At 40.0% G+C, this 21,663-nt stretch overlaps 1 protein-coding gene across 2 annotated transcripts; it reads left to right on the top strand.

Moving 5' to 3' along the window:
• The first annotated feature begins 10,036 nt into the window (after positions 1-10,036).
• LOC111925864 (C->U-editing enzyme APOBEC-1-like) lies at positions 10,037-18,956 on the top strand. Of its 2 annotated transcripts, none has more exons than XM_023922471.2 (4): positions 10,037-10,476; positions 14,158-14,558; positions 15,124-15,239; positions 16,784-18,956. In XM_023922471.2, the coding sequence occupies exons 1-4, from the start codon at positions 10,454-10,456 to the stop codon at positions 16,796-16,798; spliced, it is 555 nt and encodes a 184-aa protein (XP_023778239.2). In that variant the 5' UTR covers positions 10,037-10,453; the 3' UTR covers positions 16,799-18,956. The 2 variants fall into 2 exon arrangements, with proteins under 2 accessions (XP_023778239.2, XP_023778245.2); XM_023922477.2 differs by lacking the exon at positions 10,037-10,476 and adding an exon at positions 10,546-10,826.
• Positions 18,957-21,663: the final 2,707 nt, after the last annotated feature.

Genomic DNA, 21,663 nt, shown 5'->3' with positions numbered 1-21,663 from the left:
TATTTCACTGTCTTTCCCCATCATCAAAACCCTTTGAAAGTCATTAGGGAAGCATCTGCTTCATAAAAAGACAAAACAAGCTTAAAAACAGGGATCAGTAATTTTTTTCTGGGATATTTATTTGCCTTTTGTTTTTTGAGCTCTGAACTGTCCTTCCTGTTCTTTGTCCCTCAGGCCTGAACAAATATTTAATGTCAGATGAGTGGCTGTGACGCAGGTCTAAAGCTAGAGGGGCTGAGATGTAGGAAAAGCCTTCAGAATCTGACAGCAAAGGTCAACAACATCCAAGAGGCTACAGAGACATGTTCTGGGGAGTGCTGTAGTTTTTTGATACACTGATTTTGGTGACAATTGTCTTCCATAAAGCTCCTGGCTTGTACAGATTCTCCTGTACTATCCAACTCTGCGAGGTGATAAAGCCTCCTTAACAGGATTTATAATAGATGTGGGGTCAGAAAAGTTTAGCTGTTGGGGGACCAACATCTAATATGTGCATAGGAAATATTTCCTGATACTCTGCAAATTTTTAAAAGAGGAAAATAATGCAAAAATGCAGTTGTGTTTTGATTTCTATTTCGTTGAGTAATAAAGAGCAGCATATTGAATGTTATAAATGGAACTAAAACATTATGACTCATATGTCCCATCACTGAACTGTCAGAAAAAGATGTTTTGTATTTCTGGTTGAGTTATCTACATGCTGATGATCTCAAATAATTTTTTTCACTGCCATATTCAAGCTTTCAGTGAAATAACAAATATGACCAGAGCGCCTAAGAGGAAAACGGCTGAGGGCACACTGATCACTCATCAGTTTTCATCATTTCTCTCTTGGCTGTCAACAAATCTACTTACCTAACCTCCTTTATTTATAGCCTTATCAGATCCCTGTAACTAATAATGCTTTTTGTTTACCCAGCAGACTCCTGAGCTGGACCTCCTTAATGCCAGACCCCTGCAGTGCTGTTGGTCCCTGGTATGTGCTGGGGATTTCTTCTAGTTCAGGTGCGGCCCACAGTCACGTTCTGACAGGGTTCTGCTGACTCCTCCCAGCTGAGATTTTGTGCTAGCACATTTTTGTGCCATGCCTTGCATGTGAGGAGCTGGTGTTCTGGGTGGTACTGAGCGTGGCTCATGATGTGCGTTGCAATGACCCGCTCCTGCTGCACACAGCAGGTGTCTGGGCAGCTTCCCAGGGAGGGACTGGCTCTTTCTGAGGGCAGCCACCATCCCATGACAGAACCTTAAGTAAAGACATCCCATTCCATGGTGGGAGGGTTAAATATTATCTCAACAGTCCAGCGAGTGATTTTCATCCAGTCTTAGGATGCTGCAGCAGCAGGAGGAGGCAGTTCCAGCCCCAGGTGTTTGGAAACTGAAAGCCCTCAGCATCCAGCCTTTTGCTGCCAGCTCACTCCGAGAATCTTGGCCTGTGGCTTGACAATATGACATGAAGCTGTCACAGAACAGCAAAAGCATCCCCTTCCCTAAGATGTGGGAAATCCAGGTCAGCATGTCATGCTGCTGTTGCAGTACACAGGAGATGATGCAGTCTGAAAGAGAATCTGACCTAGGACATGATACGTTCTTGCATCTCAAGCTGTGTTAATTTTACACCCTTGTGTCATTTGCTAATGTTGTTTGCATGATGGAGAGCATGTTAGTGAGAATCAATCAGGTAAATTTACTAATCTAAGAAATTACAGCTGTTGTACATTGTATCGTCACCAAATGGGACCAAAGAAACTTATCCAACACCAGTTTGATGTGAATAAGCGGACGCTTCTTTATTCAGGCACCAGGAATATGGGGAATAGCTCCTCTGTAAACACATTCCACTTAACTAACCAAACCCATCCATTTTATATACTTTTTCTGCTGAATCATCAGTACATGGGTTATTTTACATACTATATGTACTATGCATGTTCTTAAAGATAACATTTGCATTGTTTGGTTTCAGTTGTTAATAACTTCACCAATATTCTTAGGCTAAAACAATCACTGGTCGTCTCTCCTGAGGGCTACTGGTTGGAATCCTTAATGTTAAAATCAAGGTGGGAAGTTGGATTGGGTTTCCAAGCAGCATAACTGGTGAGCATGATGGTCTCCATAGCTTCTGGACTGAAAGATAAGGGTCCAGTAACTTCTTGGTTTCCAAACACAAGACTCGTGATATTTCTATACTTTACACTTTGCAATTTTCTACTTATAATCATAGCTAACCCTATAATATAATTTAACAGATTATTTGATCAAAATAATTTGAAAATTTTGAAAATTATTTCAATGATTTAATCCAAATCTTATTCACTACACAATGGTGGGAGATTTGGAAGTGATTCCTTTGCATCTGGTTGTCTAGCTACTGCTAGGATAATCATCCAATTCCCTACAGTCTTCTTGTTAATTTGCTTCTTTAAAAAACAGTAGATCAACATAATTGATGGGAAGACTATTAACAAAATTGTGTTAATCAGTGATTTTACCCGTGAACTTGTATTCCACCCTAATCCACTAAAATTTTTATCTATCCAAATGTCTTATGTAGAAGCTCATTAATATTTTCTTCTACATTTTCTAATAAGTCCAGGTCATGCTCTACATCTAGTGTCACAATCAGAATGTGTATGCAGCAGGGATCCATTCTGTCTTTCAAGTATCCACAAACCTGGATATGGTTCTTTGAGCAGAAGCATATCTAAAGCCATTCCATTTTATAAAGCCATCCTGGAGGTTGCTTGTAACAGCATGCTTACATCTGTAAATCCTTTCCTGGTCGTATTTGCCAGCCTTTCTACGTGTCCTGTGAGTTGATATCCATTCTTTATTCCTGTATATTACTAAAGGAGTCAATAAGCACTCTGAGGCCCAACTAACTTTCACTCCAGATGAAGGCTCATTCCATCTTTCATCCATTTTTGACTTTCTCACCTGTTCCAACTGCAGGTTTTCTACTGTTCCCCTAAAAGGAACTTTCTTCCCAATGGGACATAAAGTTGGCATACCTAATGAAATTTGCTATACTTTACCATCTAAAGGTAAAGGAGTTGTCCAAGTCCCATCACTCATTGCCCATGCTAAATGCCCCAGGTTCCTAACTTTAGCTCTACTGCAGCTAAATAAGATTCCCCTCCTATCAGTCAATTAGAGATTATTTCTGAGGCCTCAGAACATCCATACTTAAAGCAGCAGTTAAAGAAGGAATAGCCTATATTAATTACCTTATCAACAGGACTACAGTTATATATCCTCTCACATTTCCATCATGACACTGGATTTTGCTTCACATGATATCAGGATCCCCTTTCTTGCAGAAATGGCCAGTTTGCAAAAACTGAGCCATCTCAAGTAAAACACCAAGGGGCCTTTGTCATATACTGAAATTGCAAAAATAATGCCATAGACCAAACGGAGGTCCAGTATGCCTCCTTTTCTTTTGTTTGATTAGTTTTGCCACATGTCCATTCCATAAACATTTGGCTCACATTTTTCTTTATTTGTTCATCATAAGAACATATCCTACTGTCTGAAATCTACCTATTTTGGTGAAAATGTAATTTGGAAATTTCTCAAATCATCTCTGTTCCCGGGAGACTTCCATTGTTTCCTAATTTTCTCTACCTGCTCCTTCCATCCAATTACAGGTTTCTGTTTACAATGTGTGGTTTCATTTTTATGTTCTTCAATAGTCAAATTCATGGTTAAAATTCCCCATGGAATGGGCTCACCTATTGCTCTTGGTACTGGTAAACAAGCGGTAAGCTGTGATACTTTCTGCAAATTGGCAAACTCCTTGATTAATCCGAACATCAAATTCTCCTCTGCAGTTTTTCTCAGAAAGAGGATTAATTGCTCTATTTTTGTTTGACTTTTAATTCTCATTTTGCCTTTCTTCGTGATCTGGGTGAGTGCACTTCTTTCCAGATTACTGAGTTGGCAAATCAAATTTCCTTGGTCTCTTTCCAAGTCAACAACATTCCCTGTTTTAAAGTTTGGTATTCCCTGCAAACCACTTCTTGTTTTGGACTTTGTAATGCTATGTCAAATCTTGGGCCTCTTTGTTCCTTGTTTTCAATGGGCTGGCAATGAAAATCACCTTCACTCAACAAGTTACTGACTGCCATCCTTCAGGATGATAAGGTGTGCCAATGTGCCATTTACCTATGCATTCAATTTTAAAAACAATTCTTTTACTTCTCTTTTTCTCAGCTCACTTTCAATTTACCAGGATTAAAGTTTGGAATCTGAGTAAAATCACACTTCAATTTCAATGGATCTCCATCTCTTATTGATACTTCCTGTTGCTCGGTTTTTACCTTGCCCCAGGCTCCCACTAACATTAGTTTCCAAATTTTTGTTAAACTGATGAATAAAGCCCCACAAAACTGGATTTTCTGCAGATATTTGCATCGGCAAAATATTATAGAAGTTACATTCTATAACCTGCCAAATTTTTTCACTATCTTTAAAACCACATCCCCCTTCCCAAAAGTTAAAAACAGAGTTTCTATTATTATTATTATAAATATGCAATTATTTATCATCTTCATCTAAATCAAATAAAGAGTATCCCCCTAGAAAATAATATTCCATACCTAAAACAATAGGATTTTTTAATATATATATATATATAAACTCCATGTCTTGTCAAGAGTCAGTCTTGTCTCTGCTGAATTTAATGTGTGGCTGCTGATTTTACCAGTGTGTGATGAACCCAATGTTCAATTCCTTCCACCTTGAGTGCAGTGTGGGTTACCAGGAGAACTTGTTCTGGTCCCTTCCACTTCTCCTGAACTGGTCCAAAATTCCAGGTTCTGATGCACACCAAATCTCCTGCTCAGAAAAGATGTACAGGCAAGTCTAGTCCTACTGATCCTACTACATCTGTGATGTATCTTTTAAAACTTGAAAAAATTAGTTTCAGTGCTATTAAATATTAATTTCAGCAAAACCTTTGAGACTTCTCCTGTCTTGTTGGTGTGACATGGGGAAGTTTCTAGCCATCCAAAAAAAAGTATCAACCAATACCAAAATATACCTGTCCCCATTTTGCCTGGGCACTTCTGCAAAATGAATTTGCCAATAATCTGCATGTAAATTCCTGTGTTTTACTAGCCCTGGAGGTGGCCTTCCTCCCTCCTTGGTATTATTTTACAAAACAAATAATTTGTTTTTCAACAACTGATCTATTAATTTCTGCCATCTTTGTGCTTACTATATTCCTTTATAAAGTAGTTACCATATTCTCTCTTTCCTAATGTGTTTCCTCATATTTTAGTTCTATTATCTATCTTATACATTAATTGTGGACGTACAGCTACCTGCCCACATAAGTTTACCAATCATTTGCTGAGATTTTTTGTAGCTTCTTATGATAGGGCTAATTGGCTATCCTGATTGCTATAATTTGGTTTTTGTTCCCAGACTTTCAACTTTTTGCTAGGTATTAGTGCAAAGATACCCTTTTTCAGCAACTTCTTTAGCTATTTTGTCAGTGAATTGACACCCTGTATTAACTGGGGAGTCTTCAAACTGATGAGCTTTACAAGGGCATCATGGCCACTTCTTTCAGTTTTTGCACACTCTGCAGCAGTGGACTAATTTATTCTCTGTATTTAATAGGAGCCCCCTATGCCAATAAAAGTTCCCTTTTTTCCATGTGGTTTCATAGTGTATTACTCCAAACCCATATTTTAAATCAGTCCATATGTTTACCCTTTTTCCTTCGGTGATTTCTAGCACTCAGTGTAAGGTCACTAATTCTGCTTTTTGTGCTGATGTGTTACAAGGTACAGCCTGGGCTTCTATTACCTGAGTCAAGGTTCCTACTGCATAAGCATCTGCCTGTTTTCTGTTTTGTACCACGCTGCTCCCACTGGAGTGCAGCTCCAGTTCTGGGTCCGGGATGGGATCACTCTTGAGATCAGGTCTACCAAAACACACTTGTTCAGTGGTTACCAGTGTTAGGAAAATTAATTCAAGATGCCAGAGGTTTATGTCCAAAAAGGAGACAGAGGAGTTCTGTAACTTTATTCAAATAATACTAAGGACCGTGGAACATTTCCCATGGGGTCTCTCAAATTGCTAGAGGGCACAGCCTCCTTGTTATCCTAATTTCCCAGTCTCATTTCCCTCTTTCCCTCTCTATTTCCTCTTTGTCTGAGGTACTTGAGAGGTACAGACCCACTTCTAATGTGCACTCCCCTCCCCCCCCCCCCCCCCCCCCCCCCCTTTCCTGCGTATCTCTGTTCCTTTTCTCTCAATTCAGGAATTTAGCACGACCTTGAGTCAGCAACAGTCTCTGTCAATTAGTGGAATTCCTCTGGAATTTATGCTTCCTCCCATTGCTTCTTTTACCTATCAGTATCTGGCTTTATCTACAAGCAGGCCCACAGATCGTTTGCAAAAACACCTCCCTCTCATTCCTTTCAGTAGGCAGTCATGATCCAAAGATCTCTGGGCTTTTTTTTTAAAAGCCTGGAGAAACATAGCTGGGCTTAAAACAGTGTTTACCTTAAGCTCAACATTGTCCAGCTCCAATAGAGCAACCTGGTATTGCAACATCCTGCTGGCAACATCCAGTGTCCTCCTTTCTGTTCCAAGACAGCTGTGCCCATGTGGGGCACACAGGAGCTTTTGTGCTTCTCTGCAGCTGCCACCTCTCTCAGGTATCCATCTTCACTTCCACTGTCCAATTGTTTGGACAATGGAATTGTTTGGACAGGATACTTTCATGCCCCAAATGCTGCACCAGTATCCCTGGTGCCAGGTGCATCCTTTCCTGCACAAATAACTCAAATGGTTTGGTTTAAGTGTGCGAGGCCCAATGCAGGGCTTGGCATTAAGGTCCCTTTAGGGCTTCAAAGACCCCTTCAAAGACTCTCAGGAGTTTATACCAAGTATTTTTGGTGGAGGGTGGTGCAAGGGTTTTGCCAACACCCCATAACTTGCAATCCATAACTGATAGCATCTGGCTGTACCTAAGAAGGCTTGTATTCCTTGGCTCTGGAGTCTGGCAAGTGGCTTCTCTGGAGTCTGGCAAGTGGCTTCTTTTCAGCTGCTTCCCAAGCTTCTTTTTTCCTGCCAGATCTCAAAACTAAAATATATTACTGCTTCTTTGTCTATTTGTGTCATTTTCTTTTATACCCTGTATCCAAATATCCCCAAGAAATTTAGTAGACTTACACTAGCACTGAGGCACTTACTTTCAGTCTTGATTGCTGGTAAAATATCATCCACACATTGCAGTAAAGTTCTGTTCAGAATTTGTTTTTCCAGCTTTCCAATTTTTTTTTTTAACTGTGAGCACAGTCCACATCACCTGCACCTTCCACCTGGTGTTTGGACTTCCCCACTGAAAAACAAACAATTTATAACTATCTGTGTCAAGAGGTATTGCAGAGAAAACCTCCTGAAGATCGAGCATCATAAACCATTTATATTCCCCTTCCAGTGCTGTCAAGTGTGTACAGACTAGCTACTGCTAGATAAATATCAGGTACTTTTTATTAATAGCCCTTAAACCTTGCACTAATCTATAACTAGTAATACCAGAATGTTTTATTCTAATTTACACTCTTTCAATACCCATATTCTAGCATTTTTTCAATATGTTTTTCCACCTCTTTAGTTGCCTCCCACATAAAAGGATATTTTTGCTTTACCAGTTTGGCTTCAGGTGTGAAAGTAATCCTTTCTGGTTTGGCCACCTTTGACCATTCAGGCATCTCAGTTGTATGTAACAATGGCCTTAATTTTCTACCTCCTCTGGGATTTCTTCCAGCTCTTTTTTTATTCCTGTAACATAAAAACCTTTGCCTCAACAACTTTTAATTCTGATATATGAATTTATATTTCTTCATCACAGAAAGTTATTTAAGCATCCAATTTTCCCAATAAATCTCTTTCCAACAAGGGCATTGTTAATTCAGGCACATATACACTGGTGTGTCTCCCACTGTTTTCATAACTTAAATAGTAATGCTTCTAAAAAAAAAAAACCAAAAAACAACCTGTTCTCTTCCCTCCCTTTTGCACACACAATGTTCACAGGTTCCAAACTAAGTTCTTCTCTACACATACTCAATACCAAATAAGTTGCTTCTATACTGATTAAAATTAACCTTTTCATTAGCATAACTGGTGAGCATTTTGTTCTCTATAGCTTCTTGACCAAAACATAAGGGCCCAGTATCTGCTTGGTGAGGTTTGTGAGATTAAACATTCCAAACATAGACTAGTGATATTTCTATATCTTATACTATGCAATTTTCTACTTGTAATCATAGCTAACCCTTTATTTTGATATAATCAATTATTTGATCAAAATATTCATAACAATATGGGAGTGTGTGTGTCTGAACTTGCAGGGGTCACAGATAAAAGCCATATGGTTTGTGGAGCTAGAGGGGATGAATGGGAAATGGCTTCTGGAGAAGAGATACAGGCATTAGTGTCAGCCCATCACATACTGCATAGATCATTGGAGAAAGCTGTTGACAGGCACATTGTAGGGAACAGAGCTTTTGCAGTTTAGGAAAGCACTTATCCCATGTTTTGACTTCATCCCATGTCATAAACTTCAAGTCTATTGCTGTCAGAGCAGAGTCACTGGAATGGATCATGCAAATGTCCTGGTTTTTTACAAATCTCAAAATAGATGGATTTTTCCCCTTTTCACTCTAGTTCATATATTCATCAGCAGAATAGAATATTCTGAGTTGATGGGGACACACAAGGATCAAATCAAAATCCAATTCCAAGATGTGTGCATCTTAGAGGCCTGGCCAGACAAGACAGGAGTTAAAGAACAGCTATTTTAATAAAATACAATAGGAAGAGGAGTATAGACAACAAGTAAATCTAAGACCCCTGTTATAAATGAAATTTGACAGCTAGGTGTATTGAATTAACAGCGGTTTAATTGAAAATTAATACAATTTAGTGAATTGAATAGCAATTTGTTATAGAAGAACACAATTTAGTAAAATAATACAATTTGGTGAATTGAATAGCAATTTGGTCTAAAAGAATACAATTTAATAAAAGAATACAATTTATGTATGTAATTTGCCAGTAATTAAATATGATTAAAACATAAGCAAAACTGACTGGGGTATGGAGAGGGCTTCTCACCCTACCTCACGTACAAAACAAAGCAATTCAAACTTTATATTTATTTTAATAATAAATTATATTTATAATTATTATAAATTATAAATTATTATATAATAATATATAAATTATTATATAATATAAAATTATTATAGATATGTTTTTATAAAAATATTTAATTAATAAATATATTTATTTTTTCAAATAAATTTATATACTATATGCTTATACATATTAATTTATGTTTCCTGTAAGTTTCCTCCCACTTTCAATTCTTAAATTCTACATCCCTATACTTCATCCCTATACTTCATGGCACATGCTTCACTTGTTGCTAGGGGGTCTTCAGTCTTCTTTTGGTGGTCTTGGGGTGAAGGCTTGCGCTCATCCTTGTTGTCCTCTGGACAGCCTTACAGGTTGCATGTGTGTATTAAGCATCGTGTTATGCAAGTAAGCATTATATTCTACTAATGAGTCTTACATTTTATAATTTCAGGCCCTATGCCTGAATTCGTTCCAGCTTTGTCCATTTCAAGGTCGATTTTCTATTGAGACATTACTTATCTTAAAACTAATTCCTGTACCCTATTTTTAACATGTAACATCTGTAAAGGGGTCCATCTGCCTTATAACACTAATCCCCTTTCTTGCTTTATAATAATAACTTTCCAAACAGTTACAATTTAGTCAGCACGAATCATTTCCATTCATCACAACCCCCCTCAGATGCTGGGCATCCTGTGTTGTTCAGGCAGCGTTGCTCAAGACCAGAGGGGAAACCCTGCTGGGTTCGGTGGGGAAGGTGATGAAGCTTTGCCGACGCTTTGTGAGTGAAGTCTCTCACGTTGTGTTTTGTGTCTGTGAGCACTTCATCTTTGACAAAGTCGTGACAAGAGTGGAAAGACAAGGCAGAGCCACCACGCTTTGCGCAGAGCTGAGCTTCAGGTGCTTCAGGGAAGGTCTGTGCACCACAGAGAACAGCTGCGACCCTGGGAAGAATCATCGCGTTTTTCTGCCAAGGGAGCATTATCATCCCTCTGAAACTTAGCAGCTTTCGGAGAGCTGGTTCAATGAATAAGTTTTTTAACTGGAGACGTGTGCCAGCCCCCCGCAGCTCAGATAAGGCGAGAGGAAAGAGCAGAGAGGGGGCAGGCATGTTTGGACACGTCATTAAGAGGCACCGACTGCGGTCAGGCCAAGTTTTCCTGTTCTGGCTTTCATCGCCCTGTGCCAGCGGAGCCTGGGGGTGTGCTGCGGTCTGGGCGAGCGTGGAGCCCCGGCTGCAGGGACAGGGAGCAGGACAGCGCCAGGAGCCTCCACCGGGAAAGGAGAAGCCATGGCCAGGAGAGGTTTTAGAGGGTAAAAGAAATTGCTGACCCCCACCCCCCCCCCCCCAAAAAAAAAAAAAAAAAAAAATAAAAAAGCGCACCCCAGCTTCAGCTCTGTGTTGTTGCTGCTGCTGCTGCTTCAACGCCAGGGCTTCCCTCGCTTTGCAGCCCCGGGGGCGGCGGGGGGCTCTCTGTGGGTGCAGGGTCTCGGCCTTGCTCGGGGAAGGGCGATGCTGGTGGCAGCGAGCCCGAGCGGGACCTTTGTCCCCAGTGTCACTGCACTGCAGCCTGAGCCTCTTGGGGAAGGTCCCACTGGTTCAGAAGCTCTCCCGGGAGCCATAAACCCTCGAGGGACGTGATGAAAGCACCACAGGCAAGATGGTGGCTGTTGGGAAGGGCTGAGGCGGGAACTGGCTGGCAAGGGGAGCTGAAAATGCCGCTTCCTCGCTCGGCAGTTTCGAGGTCTTGAGACAGCTGCTATCACCCAAAATAAAGTGTCTCAGACCATGGTTCTCTTCAGTGGAGAATAAAGTGTCTCAGACCATTCTTCCTTTCAGTGGGGTGGGGAGGGAGGAGGAAGTTTTAATGCGAAGTTCAGTAAGGAAGTGCCTTGGTTGTGTGAAGCCATTAGCAAGGGACAAAAAATGCGGATTGAAGAAGTTTTGACAAATCTACGCTCACGTATTTTTATCATTATTACTATTGTTATCTTGCAATGAGAAGAGTTTTAAATAGTTTCTAATAAAAAGTGTTAGGGGAAGGAAAATTGTTAAACTCCTGTGATGATGCAGTTTATTACACAGTTTTAGTGAGAGAGATACTCGTATTAGGAGGTGTTCTTGTAAAATTGGTACATTTTAAAATCATCTCATTGCATTCCTGTTCAGGTTGTGGATGATGGGACCATACAGTAGGAAATACATAAATAACACATTTTAAAATGTATTTTGTAATCAGTCAATACATCTTCAAGGTTTAATGCAGATTTACGTAGCAGCTGCGTATTAATAAAAAATAAAATAAAGCCTAAGAGACAGGGTAGGTTACGTTGGCTGTCATCCCTCTGCCTTTTCTGCCCTAATTCCTCTAAATATTTTGGGGTACAATCCACCTTTCAAATTATTTGTCACACTTTACAGAATTTCTCTGCAGCTCTCAAATTCTGAAAGGATTACAAGTTCACCACTATGAGATTGATGAAGCAAATTTAGATAGAAAAATAATAATGTTTTTTTCATTATATCTTTAATTATTTGCTAACTACGAATATTTGTATCAACAGCTGTTATGTGATTAATTCTTTTTTGAGTTAGGCTCTGTGTGCATACATGTGCCATGCGTAACAATGCTGAACAGGAAGGATGGTGATAACTAGAAAAATTTTTAAAAATAGTTGAGTTGATTGCATGGATTTGGGTAATGTGTCTGTAAACTCACAATTAACTTGAAGTATTCTCTTACCTGACTTGGGGAGAAAAATGAACGCTGCCTTTCTGTATATATTCTATAGTGTGTGAATGTTTTATCACAGTTTTAAAATTTCTCATTTGTCCTTCTGATAGTGTTTAAATTTTCATTCATCTACTATTTAAAAATAGCAAGTTACAGCTGTAGCAAATATTAATAAGGATACAGGCTTTTGGTCATATTGCATTAAGTTGATTACACTGTAAATTTCACTCGGCTTAGCACATCCCTAAGGTGTCTATATCTTGAAGATCAATGTATTTCAAGATTGTTCTAAAGAAATAGATTTATGTCCCTGAAAATATGCACAGGACACCCATTGCAATGGCTTGTCCAGAGTGCAATATTTTATGGTCAAAACACAGGCAAGAGGGTGCTTAAGACCTGTTCAAGTAAGACTTGGAAGTTTTAATTTGTGTGTTATAATCAGATGGGAATATCTACAGATACCTTTGAACCACTCAGATCTCTGTAATCTGTTGTGACATTGCTTTCCAAAACCTTAAAGGTACCTTCTGTAAAAATTAGGTGAACTGACTTGGCTTGAATATTGGGAGTTTAATGAATTTTCTTTGGTGAACTTCAACCAGTCACATATTTTATATATTTATTTTATATATATATTTATATATATAAATATGTATTTTATGAATTTTATATAAATATGTAAATATTAATTTATTCTGAACATATTATTTTAATGTATTATTATATATATGTTCCCTAAAAATTGAGTTTTACAGAAATTTAATCTAATAGACAATTTCCAAATAGCATAGTATAAATGGAAAATGTGCACCTCTTTTAACACCTCAAATGAGAAAGCATAAAAATTTATTCTGTGCTTCAATTTTGTCTCTCTTAGTGTTTTTTTTTAACAACCTACTAAAGGAATTATGTATAATAAAGTAGTTATTCCTGTACCAGAATTAAACTAGAATTAAATTAGGTGACATTAACATTTGTTATTACATTTACATAAATTCAGTAGAAAGTCTGATAAATCTGCATGGTTTATATAAATGGAAGATAAAGAGAAGATAAAGAGAGACACACCCTGTGGTTTATAAACTGGTTTGTGTGCATATGTATTTTAATGTTTAGGAGGCTGGGATGAGGAAGGAGACAGGGTAAGAAGACAAAGCCTTCTGACTGACTCAGATAAATCAGGTGCTTTTTTACATAGGTGATAAGTCCTGCATAAAGAGAATATGTGACAGTTACTTTTTCTGCAAGATTTCATTTGCCCCTGATCCAGACTGGGAGGGTTTTGTGACTTTTTTTGTTTGTTTATTTGTGGTTTTTGTTGTGCTTTTTGTTTGTTGGTTTGGTTTGGGTTTTTGTTTGTTTGTTTTTTATTACTAATGAGTGCTAATCTATAAAACAATTCAGAGGCTTATTGCTTCTCTCTTCAGAATCTGATCAGTTGTCTACTAGATTTACTCTGAATTATTCTAAAGGGGAAAAACATATATCTGAATTGCATTCTCATATAAATCACTATATAATGCAATTGTACTAAGGCCACAAAGTGCCTCTGGAGACTTCATTCTTTATGCATTATGGATAATTACCGAGTATAAAAGATATATTCATATCTATCTACCAGCAGTCTTTGTGTAGATCCTTAACTGACAATATTTAGAGGTCCTTTCTGAAGTCAGAAAATATCCATCCTGGGAGTTGCATCTTTTTCTATAGAGCATGTCTTTCTCCTCTCATGTAGGATGGTGCTGACTGTGCTAATCCTTACGAAAGTACAAACAGCGAGAGAATCCAATAAGGAAAACCACTCAGCTTCATTGTGTATCAGTGCATTTATTTTCATTCTTTTTTTTTTTTTTTTTTGTATTAGTTTTTACAAAATTTACAACAGCTCCCTACATTGAAAAGGACAACATAGGAAAACTACATTGTAAAAATGTCTGACACATGAAAAATTATAGAGAGCTTTTAGAAATACTCCCACTGATGGGGAAGAGGTCAAGCATAGGGGTGGGGAGGCAGTGAAAGTTCTACATGCAGCTGTAGATGAGGGGAGGATTAGCAGTTCACGGTTTGGTTCCTTTAGTTGCTTTACCCTGCCTGGTGCCTGCCTCTCCGTTTTCCTTGTGCTGCTGTCTCGTGCTTTGCCCTTCTCAGTTCTCCTCTGATTTCCTCCGCCCTCCCCCTTTTTAATGTGCTGGAGTACTAGAGAAAACACAGTTGGAACCAGTGATTCCTTGAAGTTTCTCTTCTGTTTCAGCATGTATATATCTAAGTGGGCATTAAGAGAACACTTTGATCCCCGCGAGTATCCACGGGAGACGTACCTACTGTGCGAGCTGGAGTGGGGTAGGAGCAGCAACTGTTGGCAGCATTGGGTCAGAAATGACAATGATAACGATCGACATGCGGAAGAGTACTTCCTGGAGAATATCTTCGAGCCAAGAAACAACAATTTCTGTAACATCACCTGGTACCTGTCCTGGAGCCCCTGCCCAGAGTGCTGCCAGGTAATACAGGATTTCCTGGAGACGCATCACAATGTCAACATAGACATCCGAGTAGCACGGCTCTACTACTCAGACACTGCAAGGAACCACCAAGGCCTGAGGGAACTTGACAGCTCACAGGGAGTAACCATTGATGTCATGGAAGAAGAAGGCAAGGTTTCCCATGCTTTGTGGGACTGGGGAGGGGTGAGCTGGTGAACTTTGTGCCTGGGTGAATTGGGCATGGGCTTGCCTCTGTGGTGCTCTGTGTCCCACTCAGCTTCTTTGGGGGCACAGCCATCACCATGCAGTGAATGCGAGTCACATCCAAAAAAACTATGTTTATATAGCACAGGAGAAGAGGGGCAGGACCCTTAGCAACCAGATTTGTATGAAAATTCTCCCTTGGAGATAAGATGGTATATAAGGATATACCATCCTTATGGCACTCCTGAGGGAATGGAAGATATTGTCCTTCTCCCTTGTCCTAAGGGAATAAATGCAGTTGCTGGGATAAGGCTGGCTGAAGAGCTCCTCTGCAGCTGAGGGAGGGAAAAAAATTGGTCAGAGTGAATGGCATTGGTTGCAAATATGGAGTGGACAGCATCCATCAGCTGATCTGTCCATGGCCAAGCTGTCTCTGTGATATGGACACAAGGAAGAGCTTAAAAAGTCTTATTCCTTGAGCTTCTTTGGTATCTGAATAAACTCAGGTTAATTATCTTCTCTTTGTCCAGACTACGAATACTGCTGGGAGACCTTTATAGCAGGCGATGTCAGTTACGATTTCACACCCGTGGACTATCGACTGGCGATATGGAGGAATCGTTTAAAGCTCAGAACTATCCTTACGGTCAGTGCAGTCTGAGAGACAGAGGGAATCACATGAAAGTATTTGCAGTCTAGGGCAATTGAGCTGTAAAGAGTGGGAAAGAAGCCCTTGTTCACACGTAGCTCTAGTTGGACTTTAAAGAGTACTGCAGCAGGCTTTTGGAAAAAATAATGTGCTAAAATCACAGGAACTATCCTGTACCACTGGAAGAGAAGAACTGTGGGTATTTTTTTCTATCACATTGATGCTGTCTTGTTTTTTGCCTTTTCTTCTTCTATATGTTCTCTGTATTCTTTGCACATATATTTGGGGCTCTGTAGCCTATTATTGTATTCTAGATATTTTTCTCAGTACTTTTCCATGCCCTTTCCCTAGACAGGAAGACAAAACAAATTCCAGAGCTTCAAGCCCCGGGGTTACAAGGCCCCTATCCTATCTTGGCTCTTCCTGGGAACCACGGTTGAGAACAAGGTCTTTGAGACACATTTTCATAAAGAAATAAAAATACAGCTAATATCAAGGGGGGGCTCCAGAGGAGCTTGACTTGGGGGGGGGCGGGGGGGGGTGTTGTATTACCACTTGTCATCCTAATTGGTGCTTTTTATCAATTATGCTAATTTCCTAAATCAAATCAAAACTATATTCATCCCGTGTTGAGGGGCTTTTGTGGACATTCTCCATAACTGCCCCTGGAAGCCTCCAAACAAAAATCCACTTTATATTAGCTCCTATACTAAAATAATCTCAGGTTTCATTTCTAGGTTGAAAAAGGCAACAATATTATGAAGGAAAAGCTATGAGTGCAGTTTTTCTCCTTTGGGTTCCAGGGTGGGAAATTCCTTGATTTTTACCTGGAAGTCCAGTCTCATCTCAGAAACCGTCCACCAGATTCCTTTTTAACCTGAATTTGAGCATGGGTTTCAGTTTGCCAAATGATGCTTCTCAGCCCCTTTCTCTCAACATCTGCAGTGGTCTTAAACCCCCCCCAGTCACTGGGCCCCTGCATATATTATTAAAGTTCCTTCTAGATTCCATTCAGTAACTTCTGTGACTGGTTGGAAGGGTGCAGTTTCTGTGAGATGAGAAAAGCTGTTCAAAACAGAATGTCTACCCTGGGAAAATTCAGCCTTTGCTTTTGTTTTTGTTTTGTGTCAGACCTCCTGAAAGGCAGGAGATAGAAGAGAGTGTTTAACAACAGTGCTGAAAGCATTTGTCCCTAGAGCCAAGAGACTTTGCTTGGATGAATAGGTCCACATCCTTGGCTGGGAAGGACTGTATTTAAAAAAAAAAATCTATCAAAACTAATATAAGTGCTTCAGCATTTGATTTCTATGTATTAGAATTTTCTGACAAATGCTATTTCTAGTAAATGAGAGTGTGAAAGAAATCTATGGCTATGTGGGTCATTGGTTATTTGGGAAATCCATTTCATATGGCATATGTGGAAAAGTAACATCTTGGGCTACTACAGCTAATAGACTGCTTCTGCTATGTCTGTTTCAAATCACAGCAGGATCAAAGTGGAATTGGAGGATCTAAATGTCATGCTTCTATTTCCATTTCAGGGTCTTCATTACTAGAACCAAAGAATCACAGAATATCTCAAGTTGAAAGAGATCCAAAATGATCATCAAGTCTAACTCCCTTCTACTCTACCTAAAACTGAACAACATGGCTAAAATCATCATCAATGTTATAAACAGTTGAAGTAGTTGGCTTTTGCTGTAATTTGTTTTAATTATAAAATTGTAACTGTAGATAATTAGAGTAAGTCTTATATTGCTTTTAAGTATGGTAAATTTTTAAATTACTTTTAGGCAACGTAAAAGGGGCAATAACGGCTTTCACAAGATGTAAGTCGGCTTGCAAAAGGTGTGTTTTAAGATATGCTTGCTATTACAAAATGTATATCCAAGGTAGCATAAGTGAAGAGCAGAAGACCATAAAGGAAGAAACCAAGCTTAAAATGCCATCAGAAGACCATGAGAAGACCACCCTAGACTGCTGACATCTCCAACTACTGAATTGTGCAAACGCTGCAAAAATCTGAAGCAAGATTGTAGTCAACGAGCCCAAAATTTTTCTAATGTCCAAGCTGAACATCTACAAATGCAGTTTCATTCCATTTATACTAGTCCCGTCACTGGTCAGCAGTTCCAGGACTACATAAATTTCAAGATTGCCCAAATTTCAGGATTACCCGGTCCCAACTGGAGAATCCAGCACTTGCTCTTGTAATATTTCATGCAGCTGGTGACTGCTCAGCTCTTCAGTATCCCTATCTCTCTGCTGGGCCTCTGTACCCTCAAGGGAATCCACACATCCTCCTACTTTAGTCTTGCTGGGGAAGATGAAACAGGGGAACCTTATGAATATGATTGCTTAGCAAAATATTCTGAAAATATGAAACCTAGAATTGAAATAGAAATTAAAACTAGCTTTGAGCTATAGGATACTGACTGTTAGTTACTATATAACCAGAGAGCAATAGCCTAGCCAGCTGAAGGAGAATCCCTGTTGATTGAACAATATCCTAATTAGTGAATCCAAAGGTCAAAGCAGCAAGGGAAGAATTTGAAGACTAGCTTTTAAAATGTAACACTATGGTAATGTAGTAGTTCTTCTAGGCTGTATGTAAATTCTATAGAACGTGTGCCATGTACTAGTTGTTTGCTGTGAATTAGAATATTCACTATAGAAAAAGATATAATGTATTGTAACAAGAGCTTCTCTCTCTTAAGTACTTTTACTTCTTACTCTCTTACTTTCTTCTCTTTACCTCTTTACGTCCTTAACCTCTTACTCTCTTAATCTCCCTCTTAACCTGTCTTGTGACTTTTTTACCTCTTAGGCTCTTACCCTCTCTTACCCTCTCTCTCTACCCCCTTCATTACTTTCTGTCCTCATGCTCTCAGCCTCCTCTTTCCTCTCTCTTTCTCCCTCTTTGAGCACGTTTACGCTGTGGCTGGCAGTGTAAAAGGATCTCTTCCACCCTCTACCTAAATAATAAACTACTTATCCCAAGAGCAGCCTGGCTTAAGAGAAGTCTCCCACTGTGAGCCCATTTTACTCCTACAAGTCTCACTGGCAAGATTCCTTAATTTTGGTTCCTACATCTGATTCCTCCGTACAGATGATTTATAAGAGGGTTGAAGATCGCTGGCTGTAAAAATGAGCCCCGAGGAACCCCAGTGGTGACTGGTCACCAGCCTGATGTAAACCCATTGACTGTAACTTCTTGAGCCATCAGACTCACCCAGAGCCCTATGGATTTCTCTAGCTGTGTGCTGGACGTTTTACCCTGGAGGTGAAGTACTGAGGCCTGAACAACAGGCCCTGACTGAGGCCATGAGCCAAAGTTGACCTCTAGATGAACCTTTCAACCAAAGTTTATATTTCCATCTGCTCATAACAAAGTGCTGTTAGCAATATGATACATGTATCTTTTCCTTGGCAAGAGATGTATTTACCTTTCTGTATTAAGAAACTGGACAAGGCCAAGTCTTTTTTGCTGTACTTCCATTCTGCTATCTTTCCTTCTTCCTTTCTCCCTCTTTCTTAAAAGTTTAACTTACTGCTCCAGCAGGCTGCTCAAAGATCACTGTTGCCACATGTTGTTCAGAAAGGTTTAATCTGCAAGCTGTTCAGAAATATATAAACTGTTGCTGCTACAGGCTGCTGAACCTATCATATGGCTTAAATTGCTGTGGTTTGTATAAATAAAAACTTTCTAATTGATCGCTTGGTGTTGTTTTGCCTTAATTTAGCCCAAGGCATCCCAGATGTTGGCTTCCTCAGAGAAGGTGGTCCAGGATATCCCTCTCAGGACCTGATAATTGTCTCTGAGAATAACCTTCTCCATAACTTTAGCAGGCATTGACCAGCAGGCCTGTAATTACCAGGGTTTTCCTTCTTACCATTTTTGAAACATTGGAACAACATTGTCACCTTCCACTTGACCTGGAACCTTTCAAGACTCCCAAGACCATTGTTATAAATGCAAAGGCAATTTCGGGTTATATAAAAGAGAAAATTTATTATCAAACAATAATAAATTCGAACAACGAGAAAAAACCACAATAAAATAAGCAGCGCAGCGCTGGGTGGACAGGGTCTATACGCAAGGTATAGGTGCTCCCAAATCCACGCCTGAGAGTCCCTTGGCCTGGGTTTTTATAGGAAGTTTGTGTCCCGAGGCCAAATTCCAAGCAGGCACCCTTTGTTAAGAGGTTCTTGATTGTTTGAAGAATAGATTTCCTGGCACTGGAGAATAGGGTCAATAGACGTTGGGCAGAGGCTCCTCATATGTAAAGAGGTCCAGGATGTCTTTTTGATATCATTTTGGTCCGGGCCATTAGGGTGGAGTGGTGGCACCCATCCTGGAGCCGATGGCTTATCTCGGCTGGCTCCTCTTCCTTTGTCTAGTTTTTCCATTTCTCCAACACAGGTGGGCAGGGCGGAGATGCTCGGGCTCGGCGATATCTCGTCCGGGCTTGTTCCTTTGTTTGTTCGATGGCCCGTGTCTTGTCTATTCTTTCGGGGCTGATGTGCCTGCTTGCGATTGTTATCTGGGTACTTGGCTGCAATCTGTTGCCTCTCGGTGGAGAATCACGACCAGATCCGGAGAAGGACTTATTCCCATTATATGTTATATTTTTATGACATTGCAATCACATATATATTTTAATTATACCTTTATGAATTTTTACTCATAGATTAATTTATTACACCATTGAAAAATAATGCAAGGTCCTGTGATGATACTGGTCAGTTCCTTCAGTACCTTGGGATGAATCCCATCAGGCCCCATTGATTTGTGTGCATCCACATGGAGCAGCCTGGGGTTGTCTCTGGGTTTATCATCCCCTCAGTTTTGGTCTTCCAACACAGGGCTCCTGGGGTCCCAGGGCACATCATCTGGAGAGAGATGGTCAGGATGCCAAAAGGAACATCTCTGGAGATTTGCTGTCCTCTCAGATAGCCTTGTTTCCTACCTCACGATTCAAGAGGAACAGAAGTGAACTTGAAACCACAGAAAATGCTCCATCAGGGCAGAAAGCATAGTCCAGACACTGTGTCTAGCAGTGACAGAGGGGTTGTTTTTACAGAGAGCAGACAATCCTGGCCACTAGTTTTGGTTTGTCATGATCCTGTCCTACTGCCTCAATACCTACAATGGCTTCATCTGGGAGCCCTGCATCTCACTTCTACTGTCTGTTGTCTTGGTTAGAAAAGACAGATGTCTTCTAAGGAAGGCAGAAACCTCCCTTGAAATGGAAAAATGTAAACCACCCCCCTCTCCCTCAAAGAATTATAATCTTGAAATCAAGGGTCTCTCTGGCAAAGATACGGGAATATACAGTTCTTTACTAGGAAAATGGAAATAAAAATGCAGTAGTACCAAAGAAACAAAAAAAAAAATCCCACAACCCAGTGACAGAATCTGAATATAATCTGACACCCTGTTCCTGTTGGTCAGAGTGTTGGTAGCAGTCCAATTAAATGGTGGCTGCAGTCCTGGACTGACAGATGTGGTTCTGTTGAAGTAATGATCCCATAGAAGGGTGTAGGTTTCCTCTGAAGGTCTGGTGGTGTAGATGGGTCTGGTCTCTCTCCTCTGGGAATTCAGTGGAGAAAGGCTGCTGTGGTGTTCCAAGCTGCTAAAGATATACCGGTTTAGATGCTTGGCTCCTCCCTCTGGATGGAGCATCTCACAGTGGGATGATGTAATTTTATCAGCCATGCAGTGGCACTCAATGGCCCATTAACAGAAGATATCCTCCAGTTATGAGGGACGAAGGTCATGAAAGAGATAAAGGAAACTGCCCCACCTGGTTTCAACAGATAGAATATGTACTTTCGGTTTCATCTTGCATTGCAACCCAAGACATCTGTATATGGACCTAGTTTCACCTTGTCCTGCTATCTGGGTCCACAGTTTACTGGAGCAGAAAATTCCAGAAGCTTATAATTAGTCATGTAAATAAGCACTTGTCTCTGTTTCAAACTGATCAATTAATCACAGCAAATGTCAGTTCTTGCTATAATCATGTCTCATCATTAATCACTGAAACACTAGTCTGCATTAGAAAGGCTGTGCTAACCTAGAAGATTTTCCACTGTTTCCGTGGGAGCTCTAACATGTAACTGACAGCAGCACTTGATTTTAAAATGCAGCTTCAAAAATCCACGCATGCTCCGTTCAACAGAAGCAAATCATCTATCAGGAGGTGTGACTGTGGAATGATAATTACAGTACCCATGGTCATTGCATTTCAGCACCTCCACTCAGATAAAAGAAATAAGTAATTATTTTCATTTGCAAGTCCATCCTGGAACTGAGCTACTCCATGCATCCCTTGTGCTTTTAAAGAGGCAGAGAAAACTGATCACACAAGTTATTATGGGGGTGTGAGAAAGAGAAACAATGTGAAACTGCAGGGCA

The sequence above is a fragment of the Cyanistes caeruleus genome, chromosome 3 (genome assembly GCF_971803275.1).
Source record: "Cyanistes caeruleus chromosome 3, bCyaCae1.hap1.1, whole genome shotgun sequence".
NCBI lineage: Eukaryota > Metazoa > Chordata > Aves > Passeriformes > Paridae > Cyanistes > Cyanistes caeruleus.
The sequence above is the reverse complement of the archived record's forward strand: the minus strand, read 5'-3'. Positions and strand labels throughout refer to the sequence as shown.